General features: G+C 46.4%; 1 protein-coding gene across 4 annotated transcripts in view; it reads left to right on the top strand.

Moving 5' to 3' along the window:
• The window catches only part of TP53BP2 (tumor protein p53 binding protein 2), a 64,840-nt gene that overhangs the window by 35,410 nt on the left and 12,732 nt on the right, over nucleotides 1-16,698 (top strand). For 3 of the 4 annotated variants that reach the window (XR_016218877.1, XM_089311423.1, XM_089311425.1), the window contains 9 exons: nucleotides 4,488-4,589; nucleotides 6,890-7,064; nucleotides 7,992-8,173; nucleotides 8,538-8,702; nucleotides 9,033-9,261; nucleotides 10,426-10,533; nucleotides 10,772-10,920; nucleotides 11,612-12,074; nucleotides 14,242-15,017. Coding sequence is in view for 3 of the 4 variants with exons in the window: in XM_089311423.1 (XP_089167549.1) it covers nucleotides 4,488-4,589; nucleotides 6,890-7,064; nucleotides 7,992-8,173; nucleotides 8,538-8,702; nucleotides 9,033-9,261; nucleotides 10,426-10,533; nucleotides 10,772-10,920; nucleotides 11,612-12,074; nucleotides 14,242-15,017 (2,349 nt within the window). In the remaining variant the exon portion in view is untranslated. The remainder of the gene's footprint in view (nucleotides 1-4,487; nucleotides 4,590-6,889; nucleotides 7,065-7,991; nucleotides 8,174-8,537; nucleotides 8,703-9,032; nucleotides 9,262-10,425; nucleotides 10,534-10,771; nucleotides 10,921-11,611; nucleotides 12,075-14,241; nucleotides 15,018-16,698) is intronic. The other variant, XM_089311424.1, reaches the window with a different exon arrangement.

The following is a 16,698-nucleotide window of genomic DNA, read 5'->3' as shown; positions in this document are numbered from 1 at the left end:
TCTTCCAGGTTTCCCATGTGTGTGCAAGGGCCCAAGCACTTGAGCCATCTTCCACTGCTTTCTTAGGCAATTGACAGGGAGCTGGATCAGAAGTGGAGTAGCCAGGACAGGATGCCAGTGCCACAGGTAGAGGCTTAACCTACTACACCATAGTGCTGACCCCAAGGATGACTCTTTTTAAAAGAATATTTAAAGTCTGGAATTGTGCCGTGGAGAGTTAAGCCACCGCCTGTGACATCAGCATCCCCTGTGAGTGCTGGTTTGAGTCCTGGCTGCTCCAGTTCTGATCCAGCTCCCTTCTAATGCACCTGAGAAAGCAGTGGAATAGAGCTCGATGATGGGGTTCCTGCAGCCCACATGGGAGACCCAGTTGGAATTCCAGGCTCCTGACTTTGGCCTGGCCCAGCTCCGACCGTTGGCTGCCATTTGAGGAGTGAACCAGCAAATGGAAGATCTTTCTCTCTGTCTCATCCCCTCTCTCTAACTCTGCCTTTCAAATAAATAAAAGTAAACTTCAAAAAAATGATATTTAAATTTATATCATATAAACTTTTTTAGTGATCTTTCCTGGCTCTTTTAAAAAAATTAGATGCTCCCTGTAATACAGATGCATAACAAAAGAAATGTTGAGCAAGTTCAAGGAAGTATTTGTTTTTTGATTTTATTTGTTACTATAATCACTTTTTTAAAAATGGAAAATTATCTCTGTCAGGTACTTCAAGAAATTCATGGAAAAATGGAATTAAAAGATACTTATTTTGGTGCAGAAAGTCTTGAAATCCATGCACGGTTATTTTTCATCATACCCATATTCCATGAACATTTTGAGGACTCCTCATGTTAATGCTTTTGCTATTATGTATGAATTTGAGCGGTTGTCTTAGTATACCTTGAAGACATTTCTCTACAGAGCTCAGAATTTTTAATGCCATTAGGGACTGGCTAAATTATCCTTCTTCAGTCTATAGTGAATTTTTGCCTGCTTGGATTATCCAAAATATCATTTGCTTCTACTCAGATTTTTCCTGTTTTTATTCTATGATCTAAGGTATCTTTGTTAATAAACAAACAACAGAAAGATGACCAAAATGTTCTTAGCCATTAGTAGGGTTTTTGAATGCATCTTGACATACTGGCATTTAATTAAAAATAGGTTTATGGAAGTAGAATTGATGTACAGTAAGTTGGGTCTGTTTAAATTTTCTAAGTTTTGACTTAAGGTAGGATTTTATTGCTGAGGTATTTCACTGTCTGGGTATAGCAGAGTTTATCCATTCACCTGTTGATGGATGCAGTCAGAGTTGTTTCCAGTTTTTGGCTATTCTATATCAAATTACTATGGACATATGCTTTTATTTCTTGTAAGTAAATACTTAGGAGTGGGATACCTGGGTTTTATGGTAGGTGTATACTAACTTGTATCTTAACTTTTTAAGAAGCTACCCAACTGTCTCAAAGCAGTTGTGTCATTTTTCACTTCCACTCGAGACTTCCAGTTTTTTTTTTTACTTCTTTGCCTGTGATTGTTATGGTCAGTCTTCTTAATTTTAGCCATTCTAACACCTGTGTATTGATCATGCCCTGTGTCTGTATTGATTTAGTGGCTGATGGTACTGGACATGTTTTCATGTGCTTATTTGTCCTCTGTGTGTCTTCTTTGGCAAAGTGTTCAAATTTTTTTAAAAAATAATTTTAAATAATTTTAACATAAAAACTGCACTATATGTATACACTGCATAATGTGTTTAAATCTTTTGCCCATTTGTTTTCTTTCCCAGCATGTGACTTGTGCTTTATAAAAAAAATTATTTATTTATTGTTTGAGAGGGAGGGGGAGAGAGAGAGAGAGCGAGAGAGAGAGCAAGAGCAAGACAGTGAGCGAGCAGCTGAGCTCATTTGCTGGTTAAGTTGCCAAATGTCTCTAGCTAAAGCTGGAGCCAGGACCTGGGAATTCAATCCAGGTCTCCTACAGGAGCTGTAGCACTGTGATGTGGGACACTGGCATCTTAACCACTGAGCCAGACACTAGCCCTGTCCTTTTTTTCTAACACTGTCTTTTTGAAGAACAAGTTCTCAATGTTGATCAAGTATAATTGATCAGTTTGTTCTTTAACAAAGCATACTTTTGGTGTTTTATGTAAAAACTTTTTGTCTAATGCAAGATCACAGATCCTTTTCCTTTGTTCTCTTTTTAGGGTTCACGTTTAAATCTATGATCCGTTTGAGTTAACATTTATGTGTGTGAGAGTCACTGTTCATTTTGTTTTGCATATGGATATCCAATTGTACAAGCAGTGTTTGTTGAAAAGACTATTCTTTTTTTTTTTTTTTTATTTGACAAATAGAGTTATAGACAGTGAGAGAGAGAGAGACAGAGAGAAAGGTCTTCCTTCCGTTGGTTCACTCCCCAAATGGCCACTACAGCCGGCGCTGCGCCAATCCGAAGCCTGGTCTCCCATGTGGGTGCAGGGGCCCAACCACTGCCCTCCCAGGCCACAGCAGAGAGCTGGACTGGAAGAGGAGCAACCAGGACTAGAACCTGGCACCCATATGGGATGCTGGCGCCGCAGGCGGAGAATTAACCAAGTGAGCCATGGCACCGGCCCCCAAAAAAGACTATTCTTTCTCTACTCAGTTGGTCTTGTACTTTTGTCCAAACAACAGTTGCCCCTCAAATGTGTGGGTTTATTTTGTGCTCTCTATGTTTCATTGATCTACTTACTTGTCTTGAGGTCAGTTCCACACTGTATTGGTTACTGGAACTTCATATGTCTTGAAGTCAGATAGTGTAAGTTCTCCAACTAGTCTTTTTAAAGTTGTTTTTGGCTCTTCTAGATGCTCTGCACATCCGTATGAAATTAAGCATCAGGCGATCAGTTTTTGCAAAAATGTTTGCTGGGAGGGCCGGCATTTTGGTGTACTGGGTAAAGCCACTGTCTGCAGCACTGGCATCCCACATAGGTACTAGTTCAAGTCCCATCTGCACCACTTCAGATCCATCTCCCTTGATGGTGTGCCAGGGAAAGCAGCAGAGGATGGCAAAGCAGAGAGGGGCCCAAGTGATTGGGCCCCTGCTACCCACGTGGGAGATCCGGAAGAAGCTCCTGGCTCCTGGCTTTGGCCTGGAACAGCTCCAGCTCTTTGGCCATTTGGGGAGTGGACCAGCAGGTGGAGGCTCACTCTCTTTCTCTCTGTCTTTCTGTCTCTGTAAACTGTGCCTTTCAAATAAATAAATAAATCTTTAAAAAAAAGTTTGCTGGGATTTTGGGATTCTGTTGACTCTACAGATAAGTTTGGGAAGATTCATTGCAGTATTGATATGGAGCTTTTGAATTCATGAACATGGTATATCTGCCTATTTATTTAGGTCTTCTTTCTCTAAGCAGTGTTTTGAAATTTCGGTATCCAAGTCTTGCACATCTGTTATCCTAAAGTAATTCATATTTTTGATGTTATTGTAAGCAGTATTTTAGAATTTCAACTTCTGATTGTTGCTAATACATAGATATAGATTTTTTTTTTTTGGCCTACAGACCTTTTATCCTAAATAACTTACAGGATTTTCTTTGTAGATGATTATGCTGTCTTTGAGGAAGGGCAGTTTAACTTGTTTCTTACCAATTGGGATGCCACTTTGTTTCTTATTTAATTGCACTGACTAGAACCTCTGGAATAATATGGGATAGATGTGAGAGTGGACATTGTTATTTTGTTCCCGATGACCCAGTGTATCTTGATGTTTTAGTGTTAGTATGTTTTTAAGTGAAGTTCTGATGACTGTATTCTGAGTTTGCTGCTGATGCCCCAGTATTGTTTAATCTAATTAAACACTACTCTTCTTCTTCTTCTTCTTCTTTTTTTTAAAGATTTATTTATTTGTCAGAGTTACACAGAGAGAGGAGAGCCAGAGAGAGAGAGAGAGAGAGAGAGAGAGAGGGAGAGAGAGAGTCTTCCATCCGATGTTTCACTCCCCAGTCGGCCACAATGGCCGGGACTGTACCGATCCGAAGCCAAGAGCCAGGAGCTTCTTCTCGGTCTCCCATGCGGGTACAGGAGCCCAAGGACTTGGGCCATCTTCTGCTGCTTTCCCAGGCGATAGCAGAGAGCTGGATGGGAAGTGGTGCAGCCGGGTTTTGAACCAGTGCCCATATGGGATGCCAGCGCTTCAGGCCAGGGCGTTAACCCACTGCACCACAGCGCAGGCCCCAAATACTACTATTCTAATAGAAATTAACTTGTTCTGTTTATGTCTTTGACTGTTGAACTGTTTAATTTTGCATCTTCAAATGAAATATTGTTATTGTTCAGTATATATTATTATGCGTTTTATCTTAGGTAAATTAATATTAATTTAAAAATTAATGGTCTTTTTACCATTATGAAAGAAAAGTGGCCAAGTAATTTTGTCATGGTTGGTACTGAGAGAGGCCTCTCTGTGATTATTTTATGGTGAGTTAGGTTGTGTGTGTTTGTGTTTCCATTTGTAGGTTAATAGTCCTAGGATGGATTTGACACTTGCAGAACTTCAGGAAATGGCATCTCGCCAGCAGCAGCAGATTGAAGCCCAGCAACAAATGCTGGCTACTAAGGTAGTGTCTTGTCTATCAGCCCCATTGACAGGCTGCTGTTAATGTAGGCGTTTACAGTCCACCCTCATTATTAAGCCAGCTCCCTCACAAGTATGAGTTCATATTTGCAACCTCAAAGTTAACTGCTCTGTTGGTGCTTTCTTCTCCTTATTGCAGCATTTATTATCCTAGTTGTTCAAGGTCTTCCTAAACCTTGAAACTGATTTGTACAAATTTGCATATTAAAGGGATAAAGGGATTGGGTCCTGCGCTTCCGCTCACTAGACTAATCCTCCACCTGTGGCACCGGCACCCCGGGTTCTAGTCCCAGTTGGGGCACTGGATTCTGTCCCGGTTGCTCCTCTTCCAGTCCAGCTCTCTGCTGTGGCCCAGGAAGGCAGTGGAGGATGGCCCAAGTCCTTGGGCCCTGTATTTGCATGGAAGACCAGGAGGAAGCGCCTGACTCCTGGCTTTGGAGCAGCGCGCCGGCCATAGCAGCCATTTTGGGGGTGAACCAACGGAAGGATGACCTGTCTCTCTGTCTCTCTCTTTCTCACTAACTCTGCCTGTCCAAAAAAAAAAAAAAAAAAAAAAGGATTGGGGTGGAGGGAGAGAGAGAGAGAGAGAGATTATCTCCCTTATCTGCTGGGTCACTCCCCAAATGCCCCCACCACCCCCAAGCTGTTGATCAAAACCAGACATTCAATCTGGGTCTCTCTTGTGGGTGACAGGGACCCAACTACTTGAACTATCACCTACTGCCTCCCAGGGTGCATGCTAACAGGAAGCTGGAATTGGGAGTAGAGCTGAGACTTAAACCTAGGGTCTTCGATATGGAATGCAGGTGTCCCAACCTACGTCCTAACCACTAGGCTAAGAGCCTACCCCCAGCCCCTTGCCCCCGGATTTTTTGATCAAAGTTAACACTCCTGTGTTGGGTCTGAGCAAAGCAGGAAAGTCATAAAGAGCCCTTCAGCTTTGCTGCTGGGATCTACTCTGGGCTACCAGAAGAGGAATTTTCAAGTTTATTAATGCTCACACTGTCCCTTTCTGTTGTTTGGCACTAGCTGCAGGGTACTAGTCTTTATTTGGGGACATTTTTACTCACAAACTAATCTTTGTCCTGACCTTGAACAAAGAAAACCCAAGAAACCTCTTTTTACCATCAAAACAAGTCTCACTGCTGCTTCTCCTAAAGGCTTTTTCTTTTTTTTTTTTTTTTTAATTTGACAGGTAGAGTTATAGACAGAGAGAAAGGTCTTCCTTCCGTTGGTTCACTCCCCAAATGGCTGCTATGGCTGGCACTGCGCCGATCCGAAGCCAGGAGCCAGGTGCTTCCTTCTGGTCTCCCATGCGGGTGCAGGGCCCAAGCACTTGGGCCATCCTCCACTGCCCTCCCGGACCACAGCAGAGAGCTGGACTGGAAGAGGAGCAGCCGGGACTAGAACCTGGTGCCCATATGGGATGCCGGCGTGGCAGGCGGAGATTACCCAAGTGAGCCACAGTGTCGGCCCTGGCCATAGGCTTTTGATCTAGACCAGATGCCATCAAACTTCTCTGCTTAAACAGCTACAGAGTAAATTTGAGGCTTTGCAGGCCATGCTGCCTCTGTTGCAGCTATTCAACTCTGCTGTTGTAAGCAGCAATAGACAGTAGGTAAATGAATGGGTGTGGCTGTGTTCCAATAAGATGTCCTTGCAAAAGCAGACAGCACCTGGATTTGGCTGCAGGCTTGTTCGCCACCCCTGGCCTAATCGCTCAGTATCCTTAACTGACCAGCCTTTTAGTACTTGTCATTTCACTGAAGGTGGGGGAGATAGTGATGATTTTGACATGACAAGTTACGCAACAAGGCTTTGGTGTTAATGGCCATGGATGTTTTAAGGCAGTTTTAAACGTGCTGTGGCCATCCAGGTTCCCATGCATCCATTTCTGTTTGTAACCCCAGACACCAGTTTTCTCACAATCAGGGATGTCCTTGCTTTTCAAGCTTTAATGTGCTTGTGAGTCAGCTAGGCACCTAGGGATCTTGTTGAAAAGGGTCTCGTGATGTGCAGGTGGGAGGTGGGGACTGAGAGCCTGCATGTCTCACAAACTCCCAGGTGACACTGAGGCAGCATGGCAGTGAGTGGCAAGGACATCTGTTCACATAACAAGGATGACTGTTGCAGAATCAGTTTCCAGTTCAGGTTCCTTATTTTGAAATCATTTCCACTTATTTATATGTTTAGGCATATTCATTTTGGGAGCTTACTTTTGATTATAAAATATGTGACTTATGACTCAGCTTTGGTTACAAGTTTTTAGTTATGATTTTTCAGGAACAGCGCTTAAAGTTTTTAAAACAACAAGATCAGCGTCAGCAGCAACAAGCAGCTGAGCAGGAGAAGCTTAAGAGGCTGAAAGAAATAGCTGAAAGCCAGGAGGCCAAGCTGAAGACAGTGAGAGCGCTGAAAGGCCATGTGGAACAGAAGAGGCTGAGCAATGGGAAGCTTGGTAAGTGGCTTCGTACTCAGGGCTACAGGTTACACTGTAACTGCGCAAGAAGCCAGATTGGTGCAAGACGAAGAGTAAGGGGAGACTCTGTAGATGACTTCAGAAGGGGATTCTTGAAGAAGTATATTCCACTGCAGTTTTGATGGTACTGGTTCCACGCAGGAGAATTCAGCTGTTGAATGTGTTAGACACAGTTGTTAAATTGCCTTTGGAAAATGTAGTAGCAGATCATTCTTCCTTTAAATATTTTTAAAGAATTTAAAGGTAGGGTTTGTATTAGTGTAATAGCTCCATGTATTATCATACTATTTCAAACAGAAGGTTAGTGATTTAGTAGCTGCATCTACCATTATAAAATTGAGATCAGGGGTATGGAGGGAGGCTGGATAATGGGTACCAAAATGCAGTTGGTTCTAGTTTTCCGTAGCACGGCAGGATGACTAGTTCACAGTACTGGAGTATACATTGTTCTGAGAGCTAGAAGAGAGGAGCCGCTAGCATCTGACCACAGAGGACGAGGAAATGGAAAGCCTAGCTGCCTGGTTTCGTTGGTTTATTCTCTGTCTCTGTGTTAAGATACTACATTGTACTGCATCAAAGTGTACGAGTATTACATGTTAAATATTTTTAAATAATTTTAGAAATTGAGACTAAAAGTTGTAAAGAAATTTGTTTCTAAAATTTGGATTTAATGTGTAGTATATTCATAACACAGATTCTGTGAGGATGCATTAAGACAGAAGCCCAGATATTCAGAGATAATCTGTTGATTTCATTTGCTTCTGAAAGAAATAGGTTGTTCTAGGACATTCTGAAACATCCGCCTACCTTTTATTGCAAAGTTTATTGCAAGGCCTGGTTGCCTGGGCAGTAGTCCCTTCTTATTTTTCTTTTGAACTGTTGTTGCTGTTCTCACTCTTGTTCTAGTGGAGGAAATTGAGCAGATGAATAGTTTGTTCCAGCAGAAACAGAGGGAGCTCGTCCTGGCCGTGTCAAAGGTAGAGGAGCTTACAAGGCAGCTGGAGATGCTCAAGAATGGCAGGATCGAGGGCCACGACGACAACCAGTCTGCTGTGGCCGAGCTGGACCGCCTCTACAAGGAGCTGCAGGTACCCCGGGTGCTCGTGCCTGGGCTCCTCTCCAAGCGCTTGAGAGTTGCCCTCATGCGTGAGTGGCAGCAAGTGCCACATTTTGCTTGCTTTCTCCTGGGCCAGGGCTGGGGACCTAAACCCCAAAGAATCCAGAATAAACTTTATAGTACCTCAGACAGGCAGTTTGAGGCATTTTGCATAGCCACAGCTGGTGGTCTGGCACAGGTGTCACTTAATTTTAAACCATGAGCTGAGAAGTGCGAGGGGCGGAGGGACCTTACGGTTTTAGACATTATATAATAGTTAACCATGTGATCGTCTGTTTGCGAAACTTTCCTCCCTACTCCTTGGCTGTCTTCCCCCCGCTCCCTGTTTTATTCAGTTAAGAAACAAATTGAACCAAGAGCAGAATGCCAAGCTGCAGCAACAGAGGGAGTGTTTGAATAAGCGGAACTCAGAAGTGGCAGTCATGGACAAGCGTGTTAACGAGCTGCGAGACCGGCTCTGGAAGAAGAAGGCAGCCCTGCAGCAGAAGGAGAACCTCCCAGTAAGTGGGCCGGGGAGGAGGCCAGGGAGGACCCGCCCCGTGAGGCCCCCGCCGACACAAGCCCCTTTGTCCGCGTCCTTACAGTGCCCTGAGACACAAGAGGCGGCGTTCGCCGAGCCTCAGAAGAGAATCCAGCCCTTTCTCGTGCGCTCGCCTGAGTAGCTCTGCCTTCCTTTCTAGTACTTGTGCTAACACTCAAGTGTGTTTCTGTTTGGGGTCGTTGCTTGCGGACTGGCTGGCTGGATTGTGAACGTGCTCCCTGTGAGCCTTGCCAGCGTCACCCCTCCCGTGGACTGGCATACTGAAGGGCCGCTGTTTTCTGCCCCCAAGGTTTCATCTGATGGAAACCTTCCCCAGCAAACGGCGTCGGCCCCGAGCCGTGTGGCTGCCGTGGGTCCCTACATCCAGTCGTCCACTATGCCACGCATGCCCTCCCGGCCTGAGCTGCTGGTGAAGCCTGCCCTGCCCGACGGCTCCCTGGTCATGCAGGCTGCCGAGGGGCCGATGAAGATCCAGACACTGCCGAATATGAGATCTGGGGCCGCCTCACAAGCTAAAGGTAAAAACTCCATACATGACTGAGCCCTGCCCCATTCTCCTGTTACTCTTCCCAAGTTTGAGTTAGCAAAGAAATGTGTCTTTATATCCCTTGTTCATATTTAAGACCTTAAAAATCTTTTTGTATTCTTTGCTAGTGCAGTGGTTAAGTATTTTAACCTTAATACAAAATTCTGTTTAGGAAATGAAATTAAATACATCCTTGCAAATCTGAAAATTGTTTTGGAAGTTCTTTGTTACTGAGTTAATTTGATCTGATGATAATTTAAGAGCTTTCCTGTATGCAGACACCGTACGTAAGTGCTAGTGGAGTCCTCTTCATGGACTGAGGCTGTGAATGCGCTCTGTTGATGAGTGGTGATAATTATCCACACGTGCCTGTGTGTGAGGGTCTTTCTGCTGACCGTTGTTAGAACAAAGGTAAATGTGTTGGAAGATTAAAAGTGAAAATGGCAGAGGCCGCTGTGTGTAGAGCCATCTTTGCATTCCGGGCAGTCCTCAGGTGCATGGGGAAGTGCAGGCCAGAGTTCTGTAAAGGTGGGGAGGGGCTAGAGAGGGGAAGGGAAGTTGAAGGAAACACAGGGTGCACGCTGACTTTCCCGACCATGTCCTGCAGACCCCCAGAAGCAAAAAGCAGTCGCCAGTGTTGTGTCTCTTTTCTAACCCTCGTTAGATGCAACGGCACAGCTAATTTTAAAAGTATTAATTATTTTGCCATAATAATGCCATGTAGTCAGGATTTTACTCGAGGAAGAGCTGTATTTGTTTTGAATCTATAAGGAAAAATAAAAGTCATGGGTTTTGAAATTGGAAGTTAGTGTCAAAACCCGAACACACTGATTGGTGAAAGACTGTGGTCCAAGTCCTGGGTCGTGCATCGGCAGCTGTGGCTTGTTGCACATGTGTGCCCTGAGGTAGGCCTGCTGCATGGAGTTTGCTTACTCGGTGACGGGAGATGTGCCCTTGCGGGCTCTGGTACTTGAGGGAGGAAGGAGACCCTTCAGTTAGACACAGGAAGTGTGACACCGCATTCATTTGCTCCATCAGTTTCCTTGGGCTGTTGTGAGTGTGGGATGTAAAGCTGCTCTTAGAGATGGAAAGTCTTAGCAGGAGAGTGACCGCCTCGGAATGCTGGGTGACCTGTGGCTGCTTCTCTGCCTTCCAGGTGCGCAAGTCCACCCGGGCGGCCCTGACTGGGGCCCTTCAAAGGCGGATCTTCTCCCGAGCCCAGGCTCCCCTGCACCTGCGGGCGCCGGGCATGCTGTGGACCCAGGTGAGGCTGGTTTGTGCTGCTCCTCTGAAAGGTCCACTTGCAGGTGTGAGGAACCCGGGGCCGTGATTTCACGGTGCTTGTTTGCGCAGCACGCTCGTTCCGCAGAGGGACCGAGGTGCTGCCATGCAGTGTTTGGGTTATTCCGTGATCGAGAGATGTGGGAGGGAGAGCCTGGTGAGCGGGCCTGGAGCTTTGTCGCACGTGGTTCCTAGAGCAGCGTGGGGTTTTCTGTCTGCAGCTGACGATGGGGAGGTTGCACTGAGGGAGAAGGAGAAGAAGGTGCGCCCCTTTTCTATGTTTGACACGGTCAACCAGGCTGCCGCCGCGCCCTCCTTTGGTTCCCTGAGGAAGAACCAGAGCAGTGAAGACATCTTGCGGGATGCTCAGGTACTTGGAGACTGTAAAATACTACGTGCGTGAGAGAGCGGACGTGAGGTGTGTGTGGGAGCCTAGGACAGCAACAGCTTTCTGCTATTTGGATTTCTGTACACAAGAGCATTCTGTTTTAATTTCCGTTGCATGAGTGTGGCTGTGCTCTCACGCTGTATGGGAGGAGAGCCGACACATTTGCTTCCGGGTCACATTTCTCGTGGTTCTCTTAAAAGCCGCAGTGCATTGAACATCATATTGGTGCTGTTCAGGTATCTTACTTCTTCCAAATTTGGAGCTGAGGTTACGTCACACGATTGGAAGCTGAGTCTGTAGCTGTTAGGATCTTAGCCTTTGACAAATAGCTTATGCAGGTGATTGCTCAAATTGGGTGTTTTTTAACCATGGTAGTTGCACTTATTGGTTCCATCTGTGAATGTGGAACAAGGCCCTGGAAGGCTTTCGAGTAGGTGCCTCCACTTGCCCAAAGAAGTGGAGACGAGGAGGCTGTGTGGGGCAGCAGCCAAATGGAGTTGCTGATGTCCCTTACTGTGATATTTGCAGAGATTTAAGCCTTCAAACGACTTAGGAATGTAGAGTTAATATCAGATAGTGTGAGCTCACAGTAGTGAAATTAGGCTATCTAGCATCCTGTATACCTGTGTTACACTGTTTTAACTGGCTTTGTGTGTATGTGTGTGTTTTACAGGCTGCAAATAAAATTGTGGCTAAAGTACCACCTCCCGTTCCTACAAAGCCAAAACAGATTAATTTGCCTTATTTTGGACAAACTAATCAGCCGCCTTCAGACAGCAAGCCCGAAGGAAACCCTCAGCAGTTGTCAGCAGCTGTTGCCTCCGTGGGAAGCAAACCCAAACCGGCAGGGCCGCAGCCCAGGGTGCTGCTCTGCCCTGGTGCACCTTTGGTTGGCCAAGACCAAGCCCTGGCTCCAGGCTGTAAGCAAGAGAGTCCTCCTGCTGCTGCTGTCCGGCCCTTTACTCCTCAGCCTTCCAAAGACAGCCTGCTTCCGCCTTTCAGGAAACCTGCGACCGTGGCCGCCAGCTCCATATATTCCATGTACACACAGCACCAGGCTCCGGGCAAAAACTTCCAGCAGGCTGTGCAGAGTGCCTTGACCAAGACACACAGCCGAGGGCCACACTTTCCCAGCGGTGAGCTTCTTGGGCTTGTTTCCACCTGGGGGGTGCAGGTGATGTGTGTAAGTCCCACACCAGAGGCCAGCTGTTAGCAGACAGCAGAGGAGCTGTGCCCTGTGATGGCTGATGCTGCCCTTCTGGGAGTTTTGATTGTGGCTTCTGGTCTCCAGTGGGAGTTTCAAAACGTGTCCACCAGCTTTCGGCTCCTGCAGTGGGCGCTGATCATAGAGGGAAGAAGTGTGGTTCTGTTCAGAGCGCACTGCTAGGGCACAGATCCCTATAGCTGTCACAGTGCAGGAGCACCGTTTGCACCATGGCTTGCCCAGTGTCCTCATACACAGAGGCTTGGCTGACTGCTCCTGTCTGTTTTTAAAAACATTCTCGACTGCATTTTAAATTGTTCTAATGAGAACACAACACTGTTTAAAATAAGTTTGTGTTAAACACACCCAATGTGGAAAATTGTTTGACTTTTTTTTTTTTTTTAAAGATTTATTTATTTGAAAGTTATCCAGAGAGAGGGAGAGAGATCTTCCATCTGCTGGTTCACCCCGCTAATGGCTGCAACGGCCAGTACTGGGCCAGGCTGAAGCCAGGAGTCAGCAGTTCCTTCTAGGTCTCCCATGTCACATTAGCAAGAATCTGGTTGGGAAGTAGAGCAGCTGGGTCTTTAACCAGTGCTTTTAGGGGATGCCAGCTATGCCACAACACCACCCCCAAGTTGACCATGTTTTACTGAAATGAAAATGGCTTTCTTGGAGCTGGCGCTGTGGTGTAGTGGTAGAAGCTGCCGTCCACGGCACCAGTATTCGATATAATTTGAGTCCGGCGCTCCACTTTCAGTCCCGCTCCCTGCTAATGTGCCTGGGAAAGCAGTGGAGGATGGCCCAAGTGCTTGGGCCCCTGCACCCACGTTGGGGACCCAGGAGAGGCTCCTGGCTTTGGATCAGCACAGCTCTGGCTACTGTACGAGTAAACTAGCAGACAGAAGATCTCTTTCTCTCTCTCTCTCTCTCTGCCTTTTAAATAAAATACATCTTTGAAGAAGAAAAAATGGCTTTCTTATCATGAAATAAGGTTATAGCTGTGGTCTAACCTGTCATAATGGAAATTAGACAGCAAAAAATCACTATATATAATTATTTTTTAAAAAAGACTTATTTATTTGAAAGGCAGTGACAGAGAGGGCGAGGCAGAAATCTTCTCTGCTGATTTATTACCCAAATGGCCACAATAATCAGGTCGCAGCCAGGCTGAAGCCAGGAGCCAGGAACTCCATCCTGGTCACCCATATGGGTGATGTGGGCCCAGGGAGTCAAGGCCCCCTGCTGCCTTCCCAGGCTCATGAGCAGGAAGTTGGATTGCAAGCAGAGTAGCCAGGGCTCAAACCAGCACTCTGATGCAGGACGCTGGCGTCACAAGAGGTGGCTTAACTGGCTGTTTCATAACAGGTCTTTTTTTGTGAGTTTCTGGTAAAACTGCTGATGTAATTTGGGAATTAGATTTTTTATGCGATCTGAGTAGTTGTGGTGGATAGAAGTGGTGTTAAAAACTTTGTGCATTGATTTCTCACACTAATTCCTGTTTGGAGAGTGTGAGAGACAGTTATCGTGCTTGTACGTGAGGATCAGCAGTTTTCATCAGTTCTAAATTTTTTCCACATTTTGACATTTTAAATCTGAATGTCACTATCAGTGATTTTTTGTACTGGCAACATTTTCTTTCTTTTTTCATAAAATTATGGTGCATGTTTCGGTCAACAGGAGTTCTGATTCCATATTAAGTTTATTCTACAGGGTGAAATCTTGTTTTGCATTTGGTTGGGGCTCAGTTGGGACTGAAGGTGGGAGCCAGGAGTGCAATCCAGGTCAGTCATGTGGGTGGCAGGACCCCAGAGACTTGAGCCATCACCACTGCCTCCCAGGGTCCGCACTGCGGGAAGCTCAAGCCAGGAGCTGGAGCTGGGAACCACACCCAGGCACTCCAGTGAGGGGTGCAGGCGTCCGAACCGCCAGGCTCAGTGCCTGCCCTGTCACTGGTTTTAAAAAGTTGGCTGTTTCTGAAAGTCATTCCACAGCAAGCATGAAATTAAAAGAGGCTTAGGTTATGATTGTTAGCCACTTCTGTTACGTGCCAGCTTCCTTGAATCACTGCTAACCAGGGCTTCCCCGTTTCCCATCAGTGTACGGGAAGCCTGTGGTCGCTGCTGCGCAAGCTCAGCAGCAGCAGCCCCAGAACGTCTACTCCAGCAGCCAGGGCAAGCCTGGCAGCCCGGAACCCGAACCAGAGCCCGTGTCTTCGGTCCAGGAGAACCACGAAAATGAAAGAATTCCTCGACCCCTGAGCCCGACCAAATTACTGCCTTTCTTATCCAATCCCTACCGGAATCAGAGTGATGCTGACCTGGAAGCCCTCCGAAAAAAACTGTCCAATGCGCCTCGGCCACTGAAGAAGCGCAGCTCAATTACAGAGCCAGAGGGTCCTAATGGGCCAAACATTCAGAAACTCTTGTATCAGAGGACCACCCTTGCTGCCATGGAGACCATCTCCGGCCCCTCGTACCCTGCGAAGTCGGCCGCAAGCACTGCCGGCCCAGAAAGCCCCATTGAAGTCATCCCCAATCCGTATTTACATGTGGAGCCAGAGAAGGAGGTGGTGTCCGTGGCTGCTGACCCTTTGTCCCCCGAGGATATGGGCAGTGCCAGTACGGAGAACAGTGACGTGCCAGCTCCTGTGGGCCTTGATTACGTGCCGGAAGGGGTTCCAGAGAGCAGCCCCAGTCTCCAGAATAATACAGAACAAACAAACCCAGAGGCTCCCCACCTACTTGAGGTGTACCTGGAGGAGTACCCGCCATACCCGCCCCCGCCGTACCCATCTGGGGAGCCTGAAGGGCCCGGAGAAGACTCTGGGAGCATGCGTCCACCTGAGATCACTGGGCAGGTGGCCCTGCCTCCTGTGAGTACCGTGGGACCTCTCGGCCCTGGGGGCCCTTTCGCCTCGTTGGGCTCCTCGGGTGCTCATGCTCTCCTCCAGTTTGCTTTTCTGGTTTGCAGTTCCCTTGACACAGAGTGGTTCTTATATACGTTATCAAAATGCAATGTATTTGGTACAAAGAATATTTTTGTGTTCTAGAAAGAACCCATTTGTCAAGGAAACAGAGTAATTCTCATCCCTATAAATACTGCATTTGCTGTTTTCTCTCCAGCTGGTGCCACTTACTAGAAAAGCAATGCTTGACTGGCTTGAAAAAAATTTTGGATTTGAAGCTTTTGGTCACTGGCTTAAATCACCCAGGAAATCAGACAGAAGGTGTCACTTGTCTCAAAAAAAACGCGATGCCCCTCTTTTCATACTTCTTTGGCTTGCAGAGAAATTTTTTTTAATGAAATGTTAAGTGAAATCTCAACTTACAGCAGTGATCACATGGGACAGGTTCTGGGTGAGGTGGTGGCAGAGAGAGGTAATTGGGCCGAGGGTGGAGTGGGCATCTGTTTAACATCTTCCTCTTCTTCAGTGTGCTGTAAAAATCTGGCTATAAAGCTTTGTCTGTATTGACTTGGGAGTGCCTTTTGTACTCCTTTCTTTTCTTTTCTTTTCTTTCTTTTTTTTTTTTTTTTTTTTTTTTTTTGACAGGCAGAGTGGACAGTGAGGGAGAGAGAGACAGAGAGAAAGGTCTTCCTTTGCCGTTGGTTCACCCTCCAATGGCTGCCACAGCCGGCGCACCGCGCTGATCAGATGGCAGGAGCCAGGTGCTTTTCCTGGTCTCCCATGCGGGTGCAGGGCCCAAGCACTTGGGCCATCCTCCACTGCACTCCCTGGCCACAGCAGAGAGCTGGACTGGAAGAGGAGTGACCGGGACAGTGGCGCCAGCCTGTACTCCTTTCAAGTATTAAGCTTGTGTTTAGAAGTGTATGGCATCGCTTTGAAATAGGATTGTACATCTTTTAAATATGATAATATGCAAAGATAGTGAATGTCTAAGGTTACTTTTACTACTAGTTACAGTAAATATTTGTTTAGCATTTTTATATAGGGGTGCAGTGGTTAAGTCACTGCTTGTGTCCCAGAGTGCCAGGTTCAAGTGCCGACTCCTCTCTGATCCTGCATCCTGCTAATGTGTATCTTGGGAGGCTGCTCATGATGGCTGAAATTTGAAGCCTTGCCACCCACACGGGAGACTCGGAGTTCTGGGCCCCTGGCTTGGCCTGTCCCAACACTGGCTGTTGTGGGCATTTGGGGAGTGAACCAGTGGATGGGAGATCTCTCCCTATTTGTCCATGTCTTTCTGCCTTTCAAATAAAATGAAAATGATTAATAAAGATTTAAAAAAAAACCCAATATAGTAAACATTTAAAATGAGAAGAAAAGTTTAAAATAGAGGTTAGCACTTATTACAGCTCTCTCCTCAATCTTTAAAAAAAAAAGATTTTATTTGACAGGTAGAGTTACAGACAGTGAGACAGATAGAGAAATGGCTTCCTTCCATTGGTTCACTCCCCAGTTGGCCGCAATGGCCGGAGCTGCACCGATCTGAAGCCAGGAGCCAGGAGCTTCTTCCTGGTCTCCCACGCGGGTGCAGGGGCCCAAGCACCTGGGGCATCCTCCACTGCTTTCCCAGGCCATAGCAGAGAGCTGG

Source organism: Oryctolagus cuniculus, chromosome 13 (genome assembly GCF_051225735.1).
Source record: "Oryctolagus cuniculus isolate XC-2025 breed Fujian yellow rabbit chromosome 13, ASM5122573v1, whole genome shotgun sequence".
In the NCBI taxonomy this organism is placed as follows: domain Eukaryota; kingdom Metazoa; phylum Chordata; class Mammalia; order Lagomorpha; family Leporidae; genus Oryctolagus; species Oryctolagus cuniculus.
The sequence above is the reverse complement of the archived record's forward strand: the minus strand, read 5'-3'. Positions and strand labels throughout refer to the sequence as shown.